Genomic DNA, 20068 nt, shown 5'->3' with positions numbered 1-20068 from the left:
GGTTTCATCATGTTAGCCAGGATGATCTTGATCTCCTGACCTCGTGATCTGCCCACCTCAGCCTCCCAAAGTGTTGGGATTACAGGCATGAGCCACCACACCTGGCCTAATTTAATAATTTTTAAAAAGAAAAAAGAAAAGACTTTACTTAATTGTGATTTTTTTTTTTTGAGATGGAGTCTTGCTCTGTTGCCCAGGCTAGAGTGCAGTGGCGTGATCTCAGCTCACTGCAACCTCCGCCTCCCAGTTTCAAGCAATTCTCCTGCCTCAGCCTCCCAAGTAGCTGGGACTACAGGCACGTGCCACCATGCCCAGCTAATTTTTGTATTTTTAGTAGAGATGGGGGGTTCACTGTGTTGGCCAGTCTGGTCTCAAACTCCTGACCTTGTGATTTGCCAGCCTTGGCCTCCCAAAGTGCTGAGATTACAGGCATGAGCCACTGTGTCCTGCCAATTGTGAATGATTTTAAACATTCAATCAAGTAAGCAAAACAATACAACAGACATGAAAATTTTATCGTATTATTCCCTTGGTTAAAGCCCTGAAGGGTTCCCACTGCTCTTAGGGAAAAGACCATGTGGCTTCTCAAGGTGGCATCCTGGTTCCACCTTTCCTGAGGATCTTACTCTGCTGTGCCATAGCCCATCTCCCCCTCCAGCCACTCCAGCACCACTGTGCCTCCCAACATCTGTGCACGTGATGTTTCCTCTCTCTGGATTTGTTTTCTTGTCCTCATCAGCTTACTCCTCACTAAAAAGAGTAAAATCCTGGTCATTTTGTTCAGTGTCACTCTCTCAGGAAAGTCTCCACTGTCTGTCCAGGGCCAGGCCCCCCAGTGACACGTTTTCATGGCACACTGTTGTTTTTCTTCCATGCCGTATCACCTCATTTAATTACACTCCTGTGAGTAGGGGACTACTGTTGCACTTTCGACTACTAGAATAGTATCTTACTCCCTGTAAGTGCCATGAGGGGAAGGACTGTGTCATGGCTATTTTGTTCATTGCTAATGTCTACCCATGGAAATTATGCCATTTAATAGTTATATTTTGGTTTCAATACTTGAGATTTATTCTTCCTTCAGAAAGCATGAGTCTTTTGCAGAACATGCCAAGAGAAGACACACACATAGCCAAAGGTGGCCTGACATTTTTTCCTTCCTGTAACCAATTTCCTAGATGGAGATAAGAACACCCATCGGAAAACCAGAACCAACAAGGTTGTCCTGTGTTTGAAGGGAGGGAAAAGAGCTAAAAGAATAGATTGCTCTTTTGGTTGAGTCTCACCAGCTGTGGGGTTGGGGGTCAGAGATCTAAAACTGGAGCTCTTACGGCAATGTGTGGTCACTTCATAGCGCAAGTGAAATTTTATTTTCTCTAGCAAGAACCCAAGGAGGTTCGTTTACCCTCTTCCATTTACTAGCTGGGTGGCCTGGAGCAATTTACTTAGTTTCTGTGCCTCCCTTTCCTCCCTTGCAAAGAGGGAATAAGCAGCATGACTTATCTCAAGTGATCGTTTTAAGGATAAAATGAGTTACTACATATAAAGCTCTTAGCAATGCTTGATTCATAGTAAATGCTCAATAAAAGTTAGCTAACACTGTCACAACTTTTATTAGTTGTGAATAATGAAGGAGGAAATTAGCATGAACAAATGAAACATAAATGGTAAAAAGTAAGGCCTTTTACTTATCAGCATAATTTTCATCCTTAAGCAGTTCTGTCAAGAATTACATATGAGTAAATAAATCAAGAAAATAATATGATACATGTAATATAATTACATATGAGTAAATAAATCAAGTAAATAGTATATGTAATATAATATATGTAATAAAAATCAAGTAAATAATAGAATACATGTAAATAAAGTAAATAATATACTTGCATGTATAATCCACACAAGTAAATAATATATCAAGTAAATAATATAATACATGTAAGTAGTCAATAAAGGATAACGAGGAGTTTGAGTAGCAATAGCAGCAGCAGTTTAGACTGAATAGGAGATTCTTCTTTTTGCTATTTGTACCGCTAGAGATTGTAAGTAAGTGGCCTAGAAATGCAGAGACCACTAGACCGAAGACCAGCTACTTCCTGAAATCAGAAATTCACTGTGCACTTTGAAAAAGCTTTGCGTTTTTTGACCATGGTGCTAAACCTACTTTTAAATCTTCCTTCTAGGGACAGATGTTAAAATTCAGCAGCATGGCTCCAGATTTAGACCGTCTAAATGAGCTTGGATATAGATTACCCTTGAATGATAAGGAAATCAAAAGGATGCAGAATCTGAACCGCCATTGGTCTCTGATCTCCTCTCAGACTACAGAAAGATTCAGGTAGAGTAAACAAGAGATGTCTTGGTTGCTCCAGTCGTCTTAGTCTGGTTTGTGCTGCTATGTCAAAATACCACAGAATGTGTAATTTATACAGAACAGAAATGTTGAACAGTCTCACAGTTCTGGAGACTGGGAAGTCTGCTGTCAATGTGCTAGCAGATTCAGTTGTCTGGTGTGGGCTGCTCTCTGCTTTCAAGAGGGCACCTTTTTGCTGCATCCTTAGGAGGGGAGGGTTACTGTGTCCTCACACAGTGAAAGGCAGAAGGGTAATGGTGCTGAACGCTGTGTGAATCCTCTTTTATAAGACCCTTAATCCCATTCACAGAGGAGTCCTTATGGCCTAATCACCGTGTAAAGGCTCTGCCTCAGAATATTACGAACATTCACCATTAAGTTTCATCACCTGAATTATGGAAGGGACACGTTCACACCATAGCACCAATGTGTCAATAGACTATAAGCCCATGACTTGTGTATGTTTCTAAATTCTGATCTTTCCCATAACACTGACAAAATTTGAACTAAAAGTGGGAAATTCAAATTGTAAAGTCGTTTCTCATGTTTAATGTACTGAATAGCACTTTAATCAGAAAACTCTTTTAAGTAAGAATATATTAAAAGTATATACATAACTTTTATCATTTTTAAAAAGGTACATTTTAAACTTTATATTTTTTCAACTGTCTTTCTTTTTTTTTTTTTTTTTTTTTTTTTTGTGTTGGAGTTTCATTCTTGTCACCCAGGCTGGAGTGCAAAGGCGCAACCTCGGCTCACTACAACATCCGCCTCCCGGGTTTAAGCAATTCTCCTGTCTCAGCATACCAAGTAGCTGGGATTACAGGCATGCGCCACTGCACCCGGCTAATTTTTGTATTTTTAGTAGAGATGGGGTTTCACCATGTTGACCAGGCTGGTCTTGAACTCCTGACCTCAGGTGATCTGCGCTCCTTGGCCTCCCAAAGTGCTGGGATTACAGGCATGAGCCACCATAACCAGCCTCTTTCTTCATTTTTTAAAAAAATTTTACCACCTAACATGAAAGCTTTGTGGTAGTCCAATGAGAATTGAGCACAGAGATTATTTAATCTAGTTTTATATGCTAGAGATATAAGAATAAGCAGCAAAATAACCATTGTTCTTTGCCCTTTGTTCTTTCAGCAAGTTGCAGTCATTTTTGCTACAACATCAGACTTTCTTGGAAAAATGTGAAACATGGATGGAGTTCCTAGTTCAGACAGAACAAAAGTTAGCAGTAGAGATTTCAGGAAATTATCAGCATCTTTTGGAACAGCAGAGAGCACATGAGGTAAGTTGTATCAGTAGATTTGAGGGTAAGAAGAAATTTGTAGGCCCTTGGAAGATGCTATGAAATGCTGTGTGGGAGAATTAAAATCATGCCCTTTGCCCTGAGTGTCCAAATGCATGCATCATTTTGCCTTCTTTCTTAAGCTTGAGGTTTTGATAACTTAATTATAAAAATGTAGTCCTATTCGCTGCTCTGATTGGGTATAAGGACATGTCAGCCTTCAGTTCCTTGTAAAGTATCATGCCAGAGTTGTGGTTAAAGGTTACTTACTCAAGACAGGCAAAGTTGGTGGAAAGTGTATAGATCGTTAGAAAATTTTCAGTTGGGTTAGAGACTACTTTAATATTGCCAAGGTCAATTGCTTAAGAGACTATGCTTTGAGCAAAAGTCTTTAAAAATGTTGTGAGCTTCAAAGAGCATATATGAATTTTATACCAGGAAATCAATCTATCAAATGTCTCTCCAGGTGTACCTCTTGATTATATTGTATTATAATTATTTCTGAAGAAACAAAGAGGGAGAAGAACTATATAAAAAGTAAAGTAATAAATTTGCCCACTGTTAGTCCTTATGTTGCTGTTTACTGGTGTAACTAAGTTGGTCTGGGTGTTTATGAATTATATGCATATGGAGAGATAAGTCTTACCTAAGAGAAAAGAAAAACAATTCAGAATTTTTTAAATAGAGAATTTAAAGATATCTAAGGTATTTTTAAATCCAGTTTTATTGAGTTGACAGATGATGAAATAATAGAAAAAAACAGCAATGAGATTGCATCTCACTCCCACAAGGATGACTGTAATGAAAAAATAGCAAATGTTGGTGAGGGTGTAAAGAAACTGGAACCCTAATACATTGCTGATGGGAATGTAATATGGTGAAGCTGCTTTGGAAAACAGTTAACATAGAGTTACCATATAGAGTTACATAGAGTTAAATAGCATAATCGTATAACCCAGCAATTCCCAGTATATCCTAGGTATATACTCAAGATAAATGAAAATATGTGTCCACACAAAAACTTATGTAAGTACATTGTTTATAGGAGCATTAGTCATAATAGCCAAAAGGTGAAAACAACCCAAATGTCCATCAACTGATAAATGGATAAATAAAATGTGATATGTCTATGTAATAGAATACTATTCACAATGAAAAGGAATAAAGTACTGATATATGTTGCAACATGTATGAACCTTGGAAACATTATGCCAAGGGAAAGAAACCAGTCACAAAAGACTACATATTGCAAGATACCATTTGTATGAAATGTCCTGAATAAGTAATCCATAGACACATAAAATAGATTAGTGGTTGCTGAAGGCTGGAGGGTTGGGAGGAAATGGCGAATGATTGCTAATGAGGATGGACTTTCTTTTTGGGGCAATAAAAATTCTAAAATTGATTGTGGTCATGATTGTAAAGTCTGTAAATATAACAAACACCACTAAATTGAACATTTTAAATGAGTGAACTGTATGGTATGTAATTGTTGCTCGATAAAGCTGTTTAAAAAACAGTAGAAATAATTAGAGGATCTGCTGTTGAGTTTTTTTAAATAGTGAAATAAATTTATTAACCTGACTGAAACTTAAAAACAGTGAGTTTTAAAAGACAGAAAAAGACTAGGCTCTTTTTTTTTCTTTGACTTCTTTAAAGGCCCTAAGCTGTTCTCTATGTTTTGAATATGGACCGTATTTTATACACAAAATAAACCAGAAAACAAATTGTGTGTTAATTTATTAGGTGTTTTTGAAAGAAAGAAGAGAAATATAATTCTACTTTTGTCACCTAGTTTTAGTAAACCAAACACTAAACTTTATCTTTGAGTGTATCTTAATTGATAATTTAAAAATAAATGATTCCTAAACTGCAGGATTTCACACATTTTCTGATTCAGCTGGTGATAGCTTTCATAGTCTTGCTAACACTAGAATATTTGGAAAGTTATCAGAGAACCGGTCACTAAAATTAGGAACTCTAAAGTATGTTCTTCTTTTTTTAAAATTATAGTTGTTTCAAGCCGAGATGTTCAGTCGTCAGCAGATTTTGCACTCAATCATTATTGATGGGCAACGTCTTCTAGAACAAGGTCAAGTTGATGACAGGTAAGATCTTTGATAAATTATTATAAAGAAAGGTTCCAGTAAATTAATCATTTTCTTTTTAATGAGCAGATTAGAGGGCATATATCCAATCTTCCTGAGGCAATTGAACTGTGGTGGAGCCTCAGTAATTGGAGGAGAAGCTTGTCTCAATCTCTGAAATGACTGAGTATTGAATCTTTTTAGAGAACTGCTATTATATTATATGAAGGCATAGAGTAATTGGAAATCACCTAGCCAACCTTCACTAGTCATCCGTAGGAAATGGAATTAATGAATAGATCAGCATGAGCCATATCAATGACCTGTCAGTGGTTTGTAAACAGATGCTTCTAATATTCTCACATAATTACAGAATTTTTTTTTTTTTGTAAAAGGAGCATAGAAATCACTAGCCCATCTTTCTTACTTATAGATGAAAAACCTGAAATCCATAAATGTGAACAGATTTGACCAAGGTCACAGAACTAAGTAGCAACAGAATCAGGCCTGGAGCTCATGTCTGGTTTTCAGTCAGTACTGGATCATACCAGCCAGCTTTCTCATGCCATGAGAATTCTTCTGTGTTTGAAAATGGTTTGCTACCTTAAGTCAGATTACATGCCGCCTGAAATCTTTCTTCCTCTTCATTTACAATAGCAAATTATCTCTTTATTAAAATTGGAGAGGTAAAAATTTATCTTCTCCCCGGATTTATGGCAAGTGAAATGACAATTTCATACTATATTTATATTTCCTGGAAACAATATTTACTTTATCTAATCTGTTTTCCATGGTGATATTTGAATATTAGCCTCATGTATTCTATTACATGTGTATACCTTTCTCATATTTAGGAACCAGTAGTTGTGACTATAGTTAACTTGATATTTTTTCAAAAAATAAAAAATAAATTACATTTATTGAGAGTTTCGTCTTTAATGTTGTAGAAGCAATTTCAGTTTTAAGTGGATATTTCTTTGGAATTGCATAAAAGATCTTCATGGTTAAGCTTGGAACAACAAAATGTGATATCATATTTATTCTATTTTAAGTAAGCCAAACTTAAATATGAGCTTTCCTGAGAATTTAAGGCCTTGAAAATAAAACAAATACAAATACAATTAACTTTTATCTTTTGCTTTATCATTTCTTAGCCAACTCTCTAACAATATTATAAATGTTTGAGTCATTAAGTAAAATAAAAATTAAATACTCACATGCAAGCCAGCGTCTATTAAATTTTAAATACTAACATTTAGGGAAAATACACCAAAGAGATGAAAATGGGAGGTTAGACTTGAGGATAAAGAATTTTGAAAGCTGAAGGAAAAAAAATCAGATTAGAACCTACTGACAATAAGAAGGCCCCAGATTGCAAGTGTATTGTGTTCTGAAAGTTAATTTGTGAGTTATGTTTTTTAGAGCTTCAAGTTAAGCACAGGGAACAATGTCATGTTTTAAGTAATTCCTCATGCTGGCAGGTAGTTTGGGACAGCTTGGTTGTATCAAGAGAGGGTGGGGAATCCTAGGAGGCCTTGGATGGTTACCTGATAGGGAAAGCAGGATTATATGGTATTCTCAAGTCCTGGAGCTGTACATTTTCTGCAATGACAGATGCTTGTAACTTTTAGGGAAGTATCATGAACCTAATTCATCACAATTGAATGCTACTGCATTGATTATATACAGCAGAATTTCCTTTCAAAAACAGAAGTCATCATCAAAATCTTAGTAGCTATCACATGAATTTTTTTATTTTATTTTATTTTATTTATTTATTTGTTTATTTATTTATTTATTTTTGAGACAGTGTCTTACTCTTTCGCTCAGGTTAGAGTGAAGTGGCACTATCTCAGCTCACTGCAACCTCCACCTTCTGGGTTCAAGTGATTCTCCTACCTCAGCCTCCCGAATAGCTGGGATTACAGACACGTACCACCACACCTGGCTAATTTTTGTATTTTTAATAGAGACGGGATTTCACCATGTTGGCCAGGCTGGTCTCAAACTCCTGACCTCAAGTGATCCACCCACCTTGGCCTCCCAAGGTGCTAGGATTAAAGGCATGAGCCACCGGGCCCAGCCCTTTATGGATCTATTTTTAAAATGAGAGGGCATATGAAATTTTTTGCAGGGGCTTTATTTAGGACATTTTATTTTTAATGCTTGTTTTGTTGATGTTGACTGTATATTATTCATCTTTTGTTTAAGTTGAGTCATTAAATAAGTTTCTAGGACTAACAGCATATTTGGTTACAAAAATCAAAGTTTATAGTGGTTCTGGATAATAGGAAGTTTCCAGAAGATACAAGTTCAGAATAGTAAGTCCAATTCAAAGTTGCTTCTACCCTCAAGAGAAGAGAATAATGCAAAACTATTATGGTAGAGAAGTGCAAGTATTCAGTATTTAGTATTAAAGTACAATATTACTTGCACTTTATGTGTGAATAACACTGTAATCTACATAGAAACTCATTCTGTTTGATATAGGACAAACTCTTACTAGCCAGTTCTAGAGCCATAAGTTAAATATTAAATAAAACTTAATGAAGAACTACCTATATTTTTTTAAAGCTAGAAAACAGGTAAGAACACGTTAGAAGATCTGGTATTCTTTAGCCTGAACTTGAGAAATCTTAAGGAAAATTTATTATTTCTAAATATATTAATGACATTTATATAGACTATGATAACAGGTTTTCATCTTTCTAAGAATAAAGTGAAGTCAGCCTACAATGTAGAAGAGATAATTCAGATGAATGTGTGGAATGATTTGCTAAAAGTTGGGGCTGTTTATTATGAGGGAATACTGAGAGAGTTTATGGAGTACAGTTTTTAAAAAATCTTTTTAAATCACATAGTTTGATTCCAGTGGCTTATGATTCGAACTGAAGACAGAGATTCTATATAAGCCTTGTCCACATGTTTTCCTGCAGTGTGGCCCACAAAACGACATCACCATCACGGGCTGCACGTGTTGCTATGGAGCTGCGTAGGATTTGCAGCTATTCCCATTGCACCTGCAGCTGTCCACTCCTCCCCTTTCATGCTTTCAAGGAGAGAGCGTGAAGGACAATGACTTTATTGTATATTTGCCTTCAACCTATGCTGAGACATGAAAACATTCACCATTTGCAAACACCGGTAGTTTAATTTAAAAAAATAATTACAATAGACCCAATAACCCAATAATAGATCATGGCATGATATTTGAAAACCACCACCCTAGATCACTTCTCAGGGCTTAGGGTTGTTGACAATGCATACATTGGCTGATTGCATAACTGCATCCAAGATAACAGTGTTTTTTACCATGTAATTATTTCTTCACTAGGGATGAATTCAACCTGAAATTGACACTCCTCAGTAATCAGTGGCAGGGAGTGATTCGCAGGGCCCAGCAGAGGCGGGGGATCATTGACAGCCAGATTCGCCAGTGGCAACGCTATAGGGAGATGGCAGAAAAGCTTCGTAAATGGTTGGTTGAAGTGTCCTACCTCCCCATGAGTGGTCTCGGAAGTGTTCCTATACCACTGCAACAAGCAAGGACCCTCTTTGATGAAGTGCAGGTAAGATGCAAAACACAGTGTTCTCACACCTCTTAGGCATTTCCACCGTGCACTTTACCTTCGCCTCGGTTTTTCAAAAGGACTCTAGAGTGACATTGCAACTGGGACAAACATTGTTCTCAAATGTCAACAGAAATATACAAAATGATTGCAATACAAAGCCCATATCTAATGGTGAAATGATAGTAAGCCCTGGCCTCTCACAAAAGTTTCTCACACTTCACACATTATGGCCTGCCACAGCTCACTAAATCCCAGCAGGGATGAAAAGGTAATGGCAAGGAAAGAAAAACTTCATGTTGCTTACATACGTTTTATTCTTGAGCAATTTAAACACGTAACTTAAGTACTCCAAAGAAGACAGGAAGCCCTGTCCTGTTTGAGTTATTTGTTCATTTCCAGGTTGCCCCTTACCTTCGGGCTTCTGGCTTCTTAGACAGATACCTCCTATCATTCTAGTGAGTTCTTCCCAGTGTATCCAGTGTACCCAGTCAGTGTACCCAGTGACTCTTCCTTTAAAGTCACTGTTCTTTGGTTCCTTTCTCCTCCAGATTTCTCTGGGAGCCCTCATTCGCAGACATGACTTCAACTGCCCCCTACCAGCAGAGAAGGGGCATATCGGTATCTTCTGGTCATATTTACCTGCTGTACTTTTGACTCGTGTTTCTAACCACCTTTTGGGTTTATGTCTATGTGCATCACAGATGCCTTGTACCCTGTGGGTCCCAGCAGAACCTGTGATCTCTGGACCGACTATTCTCCCTTTCCCATCACACTTCCAGGAAGTGTCATCAGTCTAGGAATCCTAGAATAATTTGAGAGCTATACTTCTCCTTGTCTATCACTCCCTTATCTAATCTCCCCAACTCTATATCCCTGCTGCCACTGCCTTGGTTAGGTACTCGTGATTTCTTGCCCAGATAGACAGTAACTTCCTAATCTTAGTATATCCAACACATACCCTTCTTCCATTCTACTTTTACTTGATTCCTGAATGCTTTTATTAAAACTTTAATCCAAACATCAGTATTCTTCTGTGAACCCCAGTCACTTTTAGTATAAAAACCAAATTTCTGCAAGATGTGGTCTGGCCTCATCTCCTACCACTCTCTCATGTGCCGTCCACACTCCAGCCACTGAAAACCATACTTAGTTTCCTGAATCTATCATATTTTTCTCATATACTGAATGTGCGCATCCTCATTTCTCTGTGAGAAGGTGTCCTCTCCTCCACTCCTGATCACACTCATCTCACCGCACCAGGTCCTTCTTAATCTGGTGAAGTTCATGTCTCCAAGACTCATTCAGCCTTTACTGCTTTGAGGAAGCCTCTCTGCCTCTTGATGCGCCCCCTGCTGGGTCAGATGTCCTTCTGTATTCCCACGCATCAGTCTTAGAGAGTGATTCTTATTGCATCAATTGTACTTACCTTGGAGATAGAAACTAAGCCTGTCTCTAGTGTATTCTCACTCATTTATTCACTGGTGCATGCGTGTGCAAAGCACCACCACAATAAATGTTTGCTGGATGAAAGAGGGCGTGCTACACTCAGTTAGGGCCATTTAAAAAGCCTTGTAGGAAGGAAATGATGAAAGAAAGAATGAGAAAATAAAAAGCTATGGTTCCTTTCAGTTCAAAGAAAAGGTGTTCCTGCGGCAACAAGGCAGCTACATCCTGACTGTGGAGGCTGGCAAGCAACTCCTTCTGTCTGCGGATAGTGGCGCTGAGGCCGCTTTGCAGGCCGAACTCACTGAAATCCAAGAGAAATGGAAATCAGCCAGCGTGCGGCTGGAAGAACAGAAGAAAAAACTAGCCTTCTTGTTGAAAGTAAGTTCGGTTAGAAAAAATCGAACCAAAAAACTCTTTTAGTCGTTGTACTACTTCCTCCCGTTGTTATTCTGCAAATCAAATAATGAAATCATGAAATAATATCCTGCAGCATTTTGATCCTCAGTGTTTTATTTAAGACTTTGTCTTATCTTGAACAAACTGGAAAAGTTTCCCAATTTTCAGCATTTAATTTTTCAGAACAACCTCCCAACAAAGTAAAGTCTAATAAGACTGTCTAAGCCATGAATTCTGATTAATGGCCAGTGTGAAACCTTAGCCATGTGATGACTTTATAAATCCATACAGAAATTCAAAGGGTAGGTTCCATTCCCTAATCTGAGACTCTAAAGTGGTTTTCAAGATTGGTATCTCTTCTTTTATGGAAGGGAAAAACCAATCCAGAAAGATATTCTTGATTTATCTTAGCTGATCCAAGCAAGTTGCCATGAGATAAAATGTTCAGGAGGTATATTAAGCCCTTAGTTGGATGCAGATCACATACTGATCACACAGTAAGTTTTGGAAAATGTAGATTTATCCGGACCTCCCACAATATACTTTTCTCTCTCACTCTCCAATTGCATGTATAATGCATAATTAAATGAGCAGTTTCAAAACGACAGGGCCTCTAAAATAAGATAATCTCAAATTAAAATCATGGTAAACCAAGTGACCTGGTTAACTTATCTTATCTAAGCCTCAGTTTCCTCATCTGTAGAGTGGGTATATAATTTCACCATCTCCATGTGGCCATTGTGAGGACTTAATGAAATAATGATAGTGAATCATGTGGTACCTTACCTGGCTCATACTGAGCACTAAATGAATGATAGTGATATCATAGTTGATGTTATGATCTTCAAAAGTAAAGACACCTAAATGTTATGGTCCTGTATATGTTGATAATTACCAACACTTGAATGAGGGTATCTATTAAATTGGGCCTGACACATGTTTGTATCGAAGGTAATGACAAAGATTTTGGTTTTTGTGTTTTTTTTAATACTTAAAGTGTGCACACCCACTGGATTTATATTGAATTTTATTTAATAAAATATTGCCTTCTGTGTAGGAAGCAATCCATCAAAAATGCCACTGAACATCTATAAAGAGCTATTATTTGCACACAGCACAATTTCATCAGTAATATAATATGCCAAGTTCATTTTCTTCCTTTTGCTTTTAGGAAAGGATTTAAAACATTGTAACTCATCCTGTAGAGAACATGTTAATCATTTTTTTTTTAAATTTGTGATGCGATTTTTGGAGATGTTTCCAAGACGTAATAAGACATGATGTCTGAGTCACTACATTTGCTTTTCTTGTCTGTCTGTTTGTTGGTGTAGAAAACATCCACTTTAAGAGATATTTGCAGGCTCATGACATTACATTATTTCCTTATAATTCATGTCATAAAAGGACTTAGTTATAGATTTAGAGTCTAAGTCATCTTTGAAAAGAGGAATCCCTCTTCTCTTCTTGTTAAAGTTTATTTTATTTTGACTCTTAACACTACATCTTGTTTGCCTAAGAAGGAATTTATGAATCTACATTTTATTGTTTATATACCCTCATTTTAGTGTATTTTTTTACCACAGCTATAATATTTAACTTTTAATACTGTTAGTAGGTATGCCAAAAATAGGCATTATAATTCCACATTCTGTATGTTCACCTTCTTCACTATCATCTCTTAATTTTGTTCTGAAAAGTAAGAAGCTGATCTTTCTTTCTTGCTTGCTTGCTTTTTTAATATTTGTTTTTGTTTTTTGTTTTTTGTTTTTGACACAGAGTCTCACTCTGTCACCCAGGCTGGAGTGCTGTGGTGCAATCTTGGCTAACTGCTGTCTCCACCGCCTGGGTTCAAGTGATTCTTATGCATCAGGCCTCTCAAGGAGGTGGGATTACAGGTGCACGCCACCACGCCTGGATGATTTTTGTATTTTTAGTAGAGATGGGTTTTCACCATGTTGACCAGGCTGGTCTCAAACTCCTGGCCTCAAGTAATCTGCCCTCCTTGGCCTCCCAGAGTGCTAGGATTATAGGTGTGGGTCGTGGCACCTGTGATGATCTTATCTCTTTTAGATCAATAAACCTTTGTCAACTGCATGTTGATTGAATTCAGGGTGTTTGATAGTTTTATTGATAGTTTTATGTTGTTTAAGCAGAAAGAGAATCTTTTTGTCTACCCTCACTATGGTTAGCATGATGAGCTAATTGTAGCCTGGGAACACAAAGATATATATATATATATATATATATTTTTTTTTTTTTTTTTTTGAGACAGAGTCTCACTCTGTCGCCCATGCTAGAGTGAAGTGGTGCAATCTCAGCTCACTGAAAGCTCTGCCTCACGGGTTCACGCCATTCTCCTGCCTTAGCCTCCCGAGTAGCTGGGACTACAGGCGCCCACCACCATGTCCGGCTAATTTTTTGTATTTTTAGTAGAGACGGGGTTTCTGCATGTTAGCCAGGATGGTCTCGATCTCCTGACCTCGTGATCTACCCACCTCGGCCTCCCAAAGTACTGGGATTACAGGCGTGAGCCACGGCGCCCGGCCAAGATATTTTAAAACAAAGGAGAATTTCAACAACTCTGTCCCTGGTAGACAATTTTTTTTGTTTGTTTTTTAAGGACTTTTTTTTTCTGGTAATTGGGAAGAGGGAATGTGGTTATATACTCTAAGAAGTTCCATGAAGGAATTTTAAAGAGAAATGAGACTTGTGCCAAATTCTCAGTTCAGTTTTTTGAATAAAGATATTTTGAGTAAGGAGGCACTTTAGTCAACACTGCTTCCAGAAGATAGTTGTGGTAATAACACCTCCCGGTTGTTATGCTCAGACTAAGGTGTCAGGAGAGAAGTAGAAAGAATCCAGATAAGACAAGACTGCTGATAATGAAAGAGATATTGTGAAGGAAGATGGAACATGATTTGACACCATATTGACAACTAAAAATGATTCCAGCCATGATTCTAGTTGTCTTGCTTTGGAATTCTGTAATTCGTGGTGTAGGGAGTGGCCACTGGGGAGATGAGTAGGGAGCGGAAAGGCCTGGATTGGAGAATTTGACAAACGGGCAGTGTTGGACAACATGAAGGAGACTTGTTTAGTTAAGTTTAATTTTCACTGGCACTAAGAAACCGGATATGAGTTAATGTGTAGATAAGGTGCTATAAAAAAAATCAAGCTCCACTTTGGTTCCTGTCATTTTAAAAAATTTCACTTTTTTATTACAAAAAAATTACATGTGTCTGATTTTTTAAAATTAGGTAATAATTGAAGTATGCAGAGTAAAAAATGAAATTTCCCTTATCATACCATCCAAATTCTCCTATCTTCTTGAGAGGTAACCATTGTTACCAGTTTGCTGTGTAACCTTTCAAAACATAACCACACAATAGATGTTTTATTTTGTCAGTACATAGAGATCTACCTCATTCTATACTGCCAATCTCTACCATCTGTCCTGGCCTATTCGTCTCCAAAGCACTTACCGCTACTTTGTATATTAGATATAGATTTCTTAAATTGTGCATTATCTCTCTTCTTCTACGTCTTAATTTATATGGGTTTTTATGTATTACACATTTAATCCTTTGCTATGTATGTTTCAGCATGAACAAGATAAAGCCAGTCAAAAATGCCTTGCTTTTGTAGTGTGTGTTTCTCTTTCTGTAAGACATTCCATATCCTCTTTTTTTTTTAATCCCTTATAGTACATTTGGGAAAGGGTAGATATTAGGTGCAGTTATGGATGGAGTTAAGAAAGGGACAAGGTGCTGAGATTATAGTCCTACCTCTGCAGAGATAGATTCGGATTCAGATAACATTTTTGGGTACCCATAATATTCTGATCATTGTGCTTGATGCCTTGACACTCATTGCTTCCTTTGGGCTCCATTAAATATGGAGAGTTTGTATTTTTTCCATTTTCATAGGGAAAACATGGAGCATTATCTGCTTAAAGCCACCCAGATAATCAGTAACAGAGTCAGTTTTCAACTCAGCTCTTCAGATGACAAGAGCATGTTGCCTCCCCTGGCAATGAGTGTGGGCCTACCTTCATATTGTTCATCAGGCAACTTCCTTTTTTTTTTTTTTTTTTTTTTTTTTGAGAAGGAGTCTCGCTCTGTCACCCAGGCTGGAGTTCAGTGGCGTGATATTGGCTCACTGCAACCTCTACCTCCCGGGTTCAAGCAATTCTCCTACCTCAGCCTTCCAAGTAGCTGGGATTATAGGAGCCTGCCACCATGCCCAGCTAATTTTTGTGTTTTTAGTAGAGATGGGGTTTCACCATGTTGGCCAGGCTGGTTACAAACTCCTGACCTCAAGTGATCCACCCGCCTTGGCCTCCCAAAGTGCTGGAATTACAGGTGGGAGCCACCACACCCAGCCATCTGTGTAACTTTCATTCTTTCTCTGGGAATGAAGAAGAGTGTATCTTTTCTTTTTCCCCCAGCTTCCTACATCAAAAACATCTATGCTATTTGTTTTTATTCACATGATAGGACTGGGAAAAATGTGAGAAAGGAATAGCAGATTCCCTGGAGAAACTACGAACTTTCAAAAAGAAGCTTTCCCAGTGTCTACCGGATCACCACGAAGAGCTCCATGCAGAACAAATGCGTTGCAAGGTAAATTACTGAACTGAGATTTTCACTGTCATCTATCTGTGTGCCTCTGCTGAAATAATGTCTTTGGGGCTCTATTCCAGTCAAACTCCTAGGTTGTTTGTCTACATGCAGATACAAGATCCTAGTATATGACATAAGGACAAGCAACTCAGGTGAACCTTGTATTGCTGATTTATTGCAGTTCTTGAAATTATAGACTAGTTTATGGATTACTCCAAGGAAGCAAATGAAAATTTAAAACACATTAAAAGATATCTAAAAGCTGAGTCAAGAGCAATAAAGTCATCTTTTAAAAGCATCCACGCTGGGGAGTCATTCTACCAGAAGAATCTACTCTACAAGAAGGGGGAAAAAAAGGATCAACAGCCTGGAAAATCTGCTGACAGCAGACCTCCAAGGGACACACCCTGCCCTCCAGACCATTATGCAAGGAAAGGGGGAAAAATAGCTTATCTCAGTGACTGCAGAGAGGCACACAATCCTTAAATTGCTCAGGGTTCTAAGTACTTAAAGATTATGATCAACACCTCAAATGGTACTTGAAAGCAAGTCAATAGCTAATAATACAGACCACTCCCTGGATTATGAGCTCTCAGAGACCAACACAATTCAGTGCCTGTAAGATTCATGCCTTTCACATCTTTGTAGCCAAGTGAAATGCCCAAACAGCAGTTCTTTGCTGAACGATAGGCTGATCATATCAAAAGTACCTTTAAAAAGGTTTTTCTTTCAAATTAAAAGTGCCCTTATGTTCCCCAGTCATTTGCAAATTATTGCTCTAGGGTAATTCTGTTAAAAATTCGCATATACTTAAATGACTTGGGTTTCAATTAGAAATTCTCTGCCTCACTTTAGCAAAGAAATCCCAAGCATTTAAGAGATGATAATTGTTAAAGAGGTCTAGAAATCATGAAAAGTGCAGCTATAAGAATTTTTTCTTCAGTTATAAAATCTAAGGATATTATTTGAAACTTGAAAAAGGCAAATTTAGGAAAATTAAAAGGTAGTATATTTTACATCATGGATGGAAAGTGAAAGAAGTACTATCATGAGCTGTTACATTCAGAAGTATGCAATGGTTACAACGATTAAAAAGTGCATTTTAAACCTGTGATTATAAATTTATTAAAAATATTTAAAGAAGCCAGGTGTGGTAGATCATGCCTGTAATCCCAGCACTTTGGGAGGCCAAGGCAAACAGATCATTTGAGACCAGAAGTTCAAGATCAGCCTGGGCAATATAGCAAGACCCCACATCTAAAGAAATTTAAAAATTAACCAGAGTGGTGGTGCTTGCCTGTAGTCCTAGCTACTGGGGAGGCTGAGGCAGGAGGATCACTTAGGAGTTTGAGGCTGCAGTGAGCTGTGATCACACCACTGCATCCAGCATAACTGACAGAGTGAGACCCTGTCTCTGAAAAAATAAAATAAAATAAAATAATTAAAGAAAACTTCTGCGAAGCAGGAGTGGGCATTAACACCAGCTTGTGAAAATATTTATTATTGCCCCTTTTCAGATGGGAAGACTGAGGCTTCTGGAATTTTAATAACTTTTCAAAGTCAATAAATATCTGGGTTGCCTGTATCTACAGGCTATATTTTTGCCACACTGACTTGTTTAATGGGTTGGTATACTGTGCATCTGAAACAGTTGGTTTTTGGTGGTGGTGTTATTATGCATTTTTTTTTTTTTGAATCCGTATACAAATCTGATGCTCGAGTTGGGAGGGTAGAAATTGGTGTGGAAAATGGAAAAGCTTTCCAGTGGAATAACAATTGAATATGTTTAGGAGTATTAGCAGAAATGTTGCATATTTAATTAACCTCGATGGTTTGGTCTTTCAGCCAAATACTGTTGCCGTGGGGCATCATTTTTTTATCTCCCAAAATACATGACAGTTACAAACACATGCTGCTATTGAGTGTGTGGATTTAAAAAATGTATTTTAGTCTAATCCTGCTACTCTTCCCCAAACTGCCCTTAGCAGCAAAACAAGGCAATTACCTGGAAAATTCGGGCTAAAATCTTGTTTGCCTAAATTGCCTGGGAAGTTAGCCTCAGACAGCACCACTAATTGCCATTGCCTTTGGAAACCTTTCTACCCTGTAAAGACACATAGAGGGAGGGGAAAGACACATGAAATACTCTATTTATACACAAAACTAGCTTGAATCTAAAAACAACAGCTGGTTATACAAATTGCAAAACTGGTAATTGGTCAAAATATTGTAAAAACTATTGTCAACTCATTCAAATATTGCTATATGAGTTGTTTTTTTTTTTTTCTTAAATCATTCCCCTAAAAGACATGGTACATAATCTTTTTTTAGTGACTTAAAGAAATGTCTGATCCTACAGAAAATGTATTCAGTGCATTGTTTTAAATTGAGTAGTAACAGCAACAGATCTTCTCAGCTATTACATTATAAGTATAGATCACAGAATGTAGCAACTCTATGGTGTTTGAAAATGAAAGTTAAATTTGGGTGTCTGTTTTTAAAAGTATTTCATCAGTGTGATCAGCAATTCAGGACAAAAAGAAAGGATAAGTTAGAGGTTTATGAAGTCAGTCGAAAGTAAAGAAGATCAATGCAGTGATTAAACTTCAATTTAGGAAAAAAAAATTTTTTAATCAATACAATGATAAGTAGATGGCAGAAAGATTCTTCAAGCAATCGTACTTTATCAGAAGGACCTAGCAATTTCTCAGATTATGTGGAAGCAAATGAAATACGGGCAAACCTCATTTTATTGAACTTTGTTTTAGTGTGTTTCACAGATACTATGTTTTGCTTTTTGTTTCTCGGGGTTTTTTTGTTTTTGTTTTTTTTTTACAAATTGAAGGTTGTGGCAATGCTGCATAGAACAAGTCTACCAGCACCATTTTTTCCAACAGCATGTGCTTTCTTCCTATGTCTGTATAATTTTCGTAATTCTCATAATATTCCAAACTTTTTCTTTACTGTTATATTTGTTATAGTGATCTACAATCACTGTAATCTTTGATGGTAATATTGTAATTAGCGGCACCACACACTATGCCCATAGAAGTCAGCAAACTTAATTCATAAATGTAGCATGTGTTCTGATTGCTCCACCAACAATGTTCCCAATCTCTCTCCTTCTCCTCTGGCCTCCTTATTTGCTGAGACACAACAATATTGAAATTAGGCCAATTAATACAGTGGCCTCTAAGTGTTCAGTTGAAAAAAATCTCATGTCTCTCACTTTAAATCAAAAGCTAGAAATGACTAAGCTTAGTAAGGAAGACATGTCAAAAGCTGGAATAACCCAAAAGCTAGGCCTCTTGTGCCTAACAGCCAGGTTGTGAATGCAAAGGAAAAGTTCTGAAAGGAAATGAAAAGTGATACTCCAGTAAATGCATGGATGAGAAGAAAGCAAAACGTCCTTATTGCTGATACAGAGAAACTTTGAGTGGTCTGAATAGAAGATCTAACCAGCCACAACATTCCCTTAAGCCAAAGCCTAACCCAGAGCAAGGTCGTAACTCCCTTTAATTATGTGAAGGCTGAGAGAGGAGAAGTAACTGCAGAAGAAAACTTGGAAGTGAGCAGAGGTTGGTTCATGAGTTTTAAAGAAAGAAACCATCTCTATAACATAAAAGTGCAAGGTAAAGCAGCAAGTGCTGATATAGAAGCTGCAGTAAGTTATGCAGAAGATCTAGCTAAGATCATTGAGGGAAGTGGCTACTCTCCCTCCCTCTCTCCCTTCGTTTCTTCCTCTTTCCTTCTGTCCCTCTTTCTTTACGTCTTATCCTTCCTTCCTTCTCCCCTCCCCTCCCCTCCCCTCCTCTCCCCTTCCTGACAGAGTTTTGCTCTTGTTGCCCAGGCTGGAGGTAGATCAAACAGCCCTATGCTGGAAGAAGATGCCATTGAGAAATTTTATAGCTTAAAAGAAGTCAATACCTGGCCCGAAAGCTTCAGAGAAAAGGCTGACTCTCTTCTTAGGGGTAAATGGAGCTGGGTGACTTAAAGTTAAAGTCAGTGTTCATTTACCATTCTGAAAATCCTAAGGCCTTTAAGAATTATGCTAAATCTGCTTGTGCTCTATAAATAGAACAAAACCCCAAGGGCATCATATATGTTTACACTACAGTTTTTACCAAAATTTTAAGCCCACTTTTGAGACCCACTGCTCAGAAAAGAAAGGCTTTCTTTCAAAGTATTACCGCTTCTTGATAATGCACATAGTCTCCCTAGATACCTGATGGAGATGGAGATGTACAAGACTAATGTTGTTTTCATGCCTGCTAGCACGGTATCTATCCTGTAGCCCATGG

The 20068-nt window shown here is 37.6% G+C and overlaps 1 protein-coding gene across 18 annotated transcripts in view; it reads left to right on the top strand.

Annotated features, from left to right (window-relative positions):
* Positions 1-20068, top strand: part of LOC105489042 (spectrin repeat containing nuclear envelope protein 1) — a 536331-nt gene that overhangs the window by 436198 nt on the left and 80065 nt on the right. For all 18 annotated transcript variants that reach the window (XM_011753636.2, XM_011753647.3, XM_011753641.2 and 15 more), the window contains 6 exons: positions 2184-2338; positions 3497-3644; positions 5658-5752; positions 9066-9300; positions 10933-11127; positions 15642-15767. In XM_011753636.2, coding sequence (XP_011751938.2) covers positions 2184-2338; positions 3497-3644; positions 5658-5752; positions 9066-9300; positions 10933-11127; positions 15642-15767 — 954 coding nt within the window. The remainder of the gene's footprint in view (positions 1-2183; positions 2339-3496; positions 3645-5657; positions 5753-9065; positions 9301-10932; positions 11128-15641; positions 15768-20068) is intronic.

Source organism: Macaca nemestrina, chromosome 5 (assembly GCF_043159975.1).
Source record: "Macaca nemestrina isolate mMacNem1 chromosome 5, mMacNem.hap1, whole genome shotgun sequence".
Taxonomy (NCBI): domain Eukaryota; kingdom Metazoa; phylum Chordata; class Mammalia; order Primates; family Cercopithecidae; genus Macaca; species Macaca nemestrina.
Note: the sequence above shows the minus strand (reverse complement) of the source record. Positions and strands in the feature narration are given on the sequence as shown.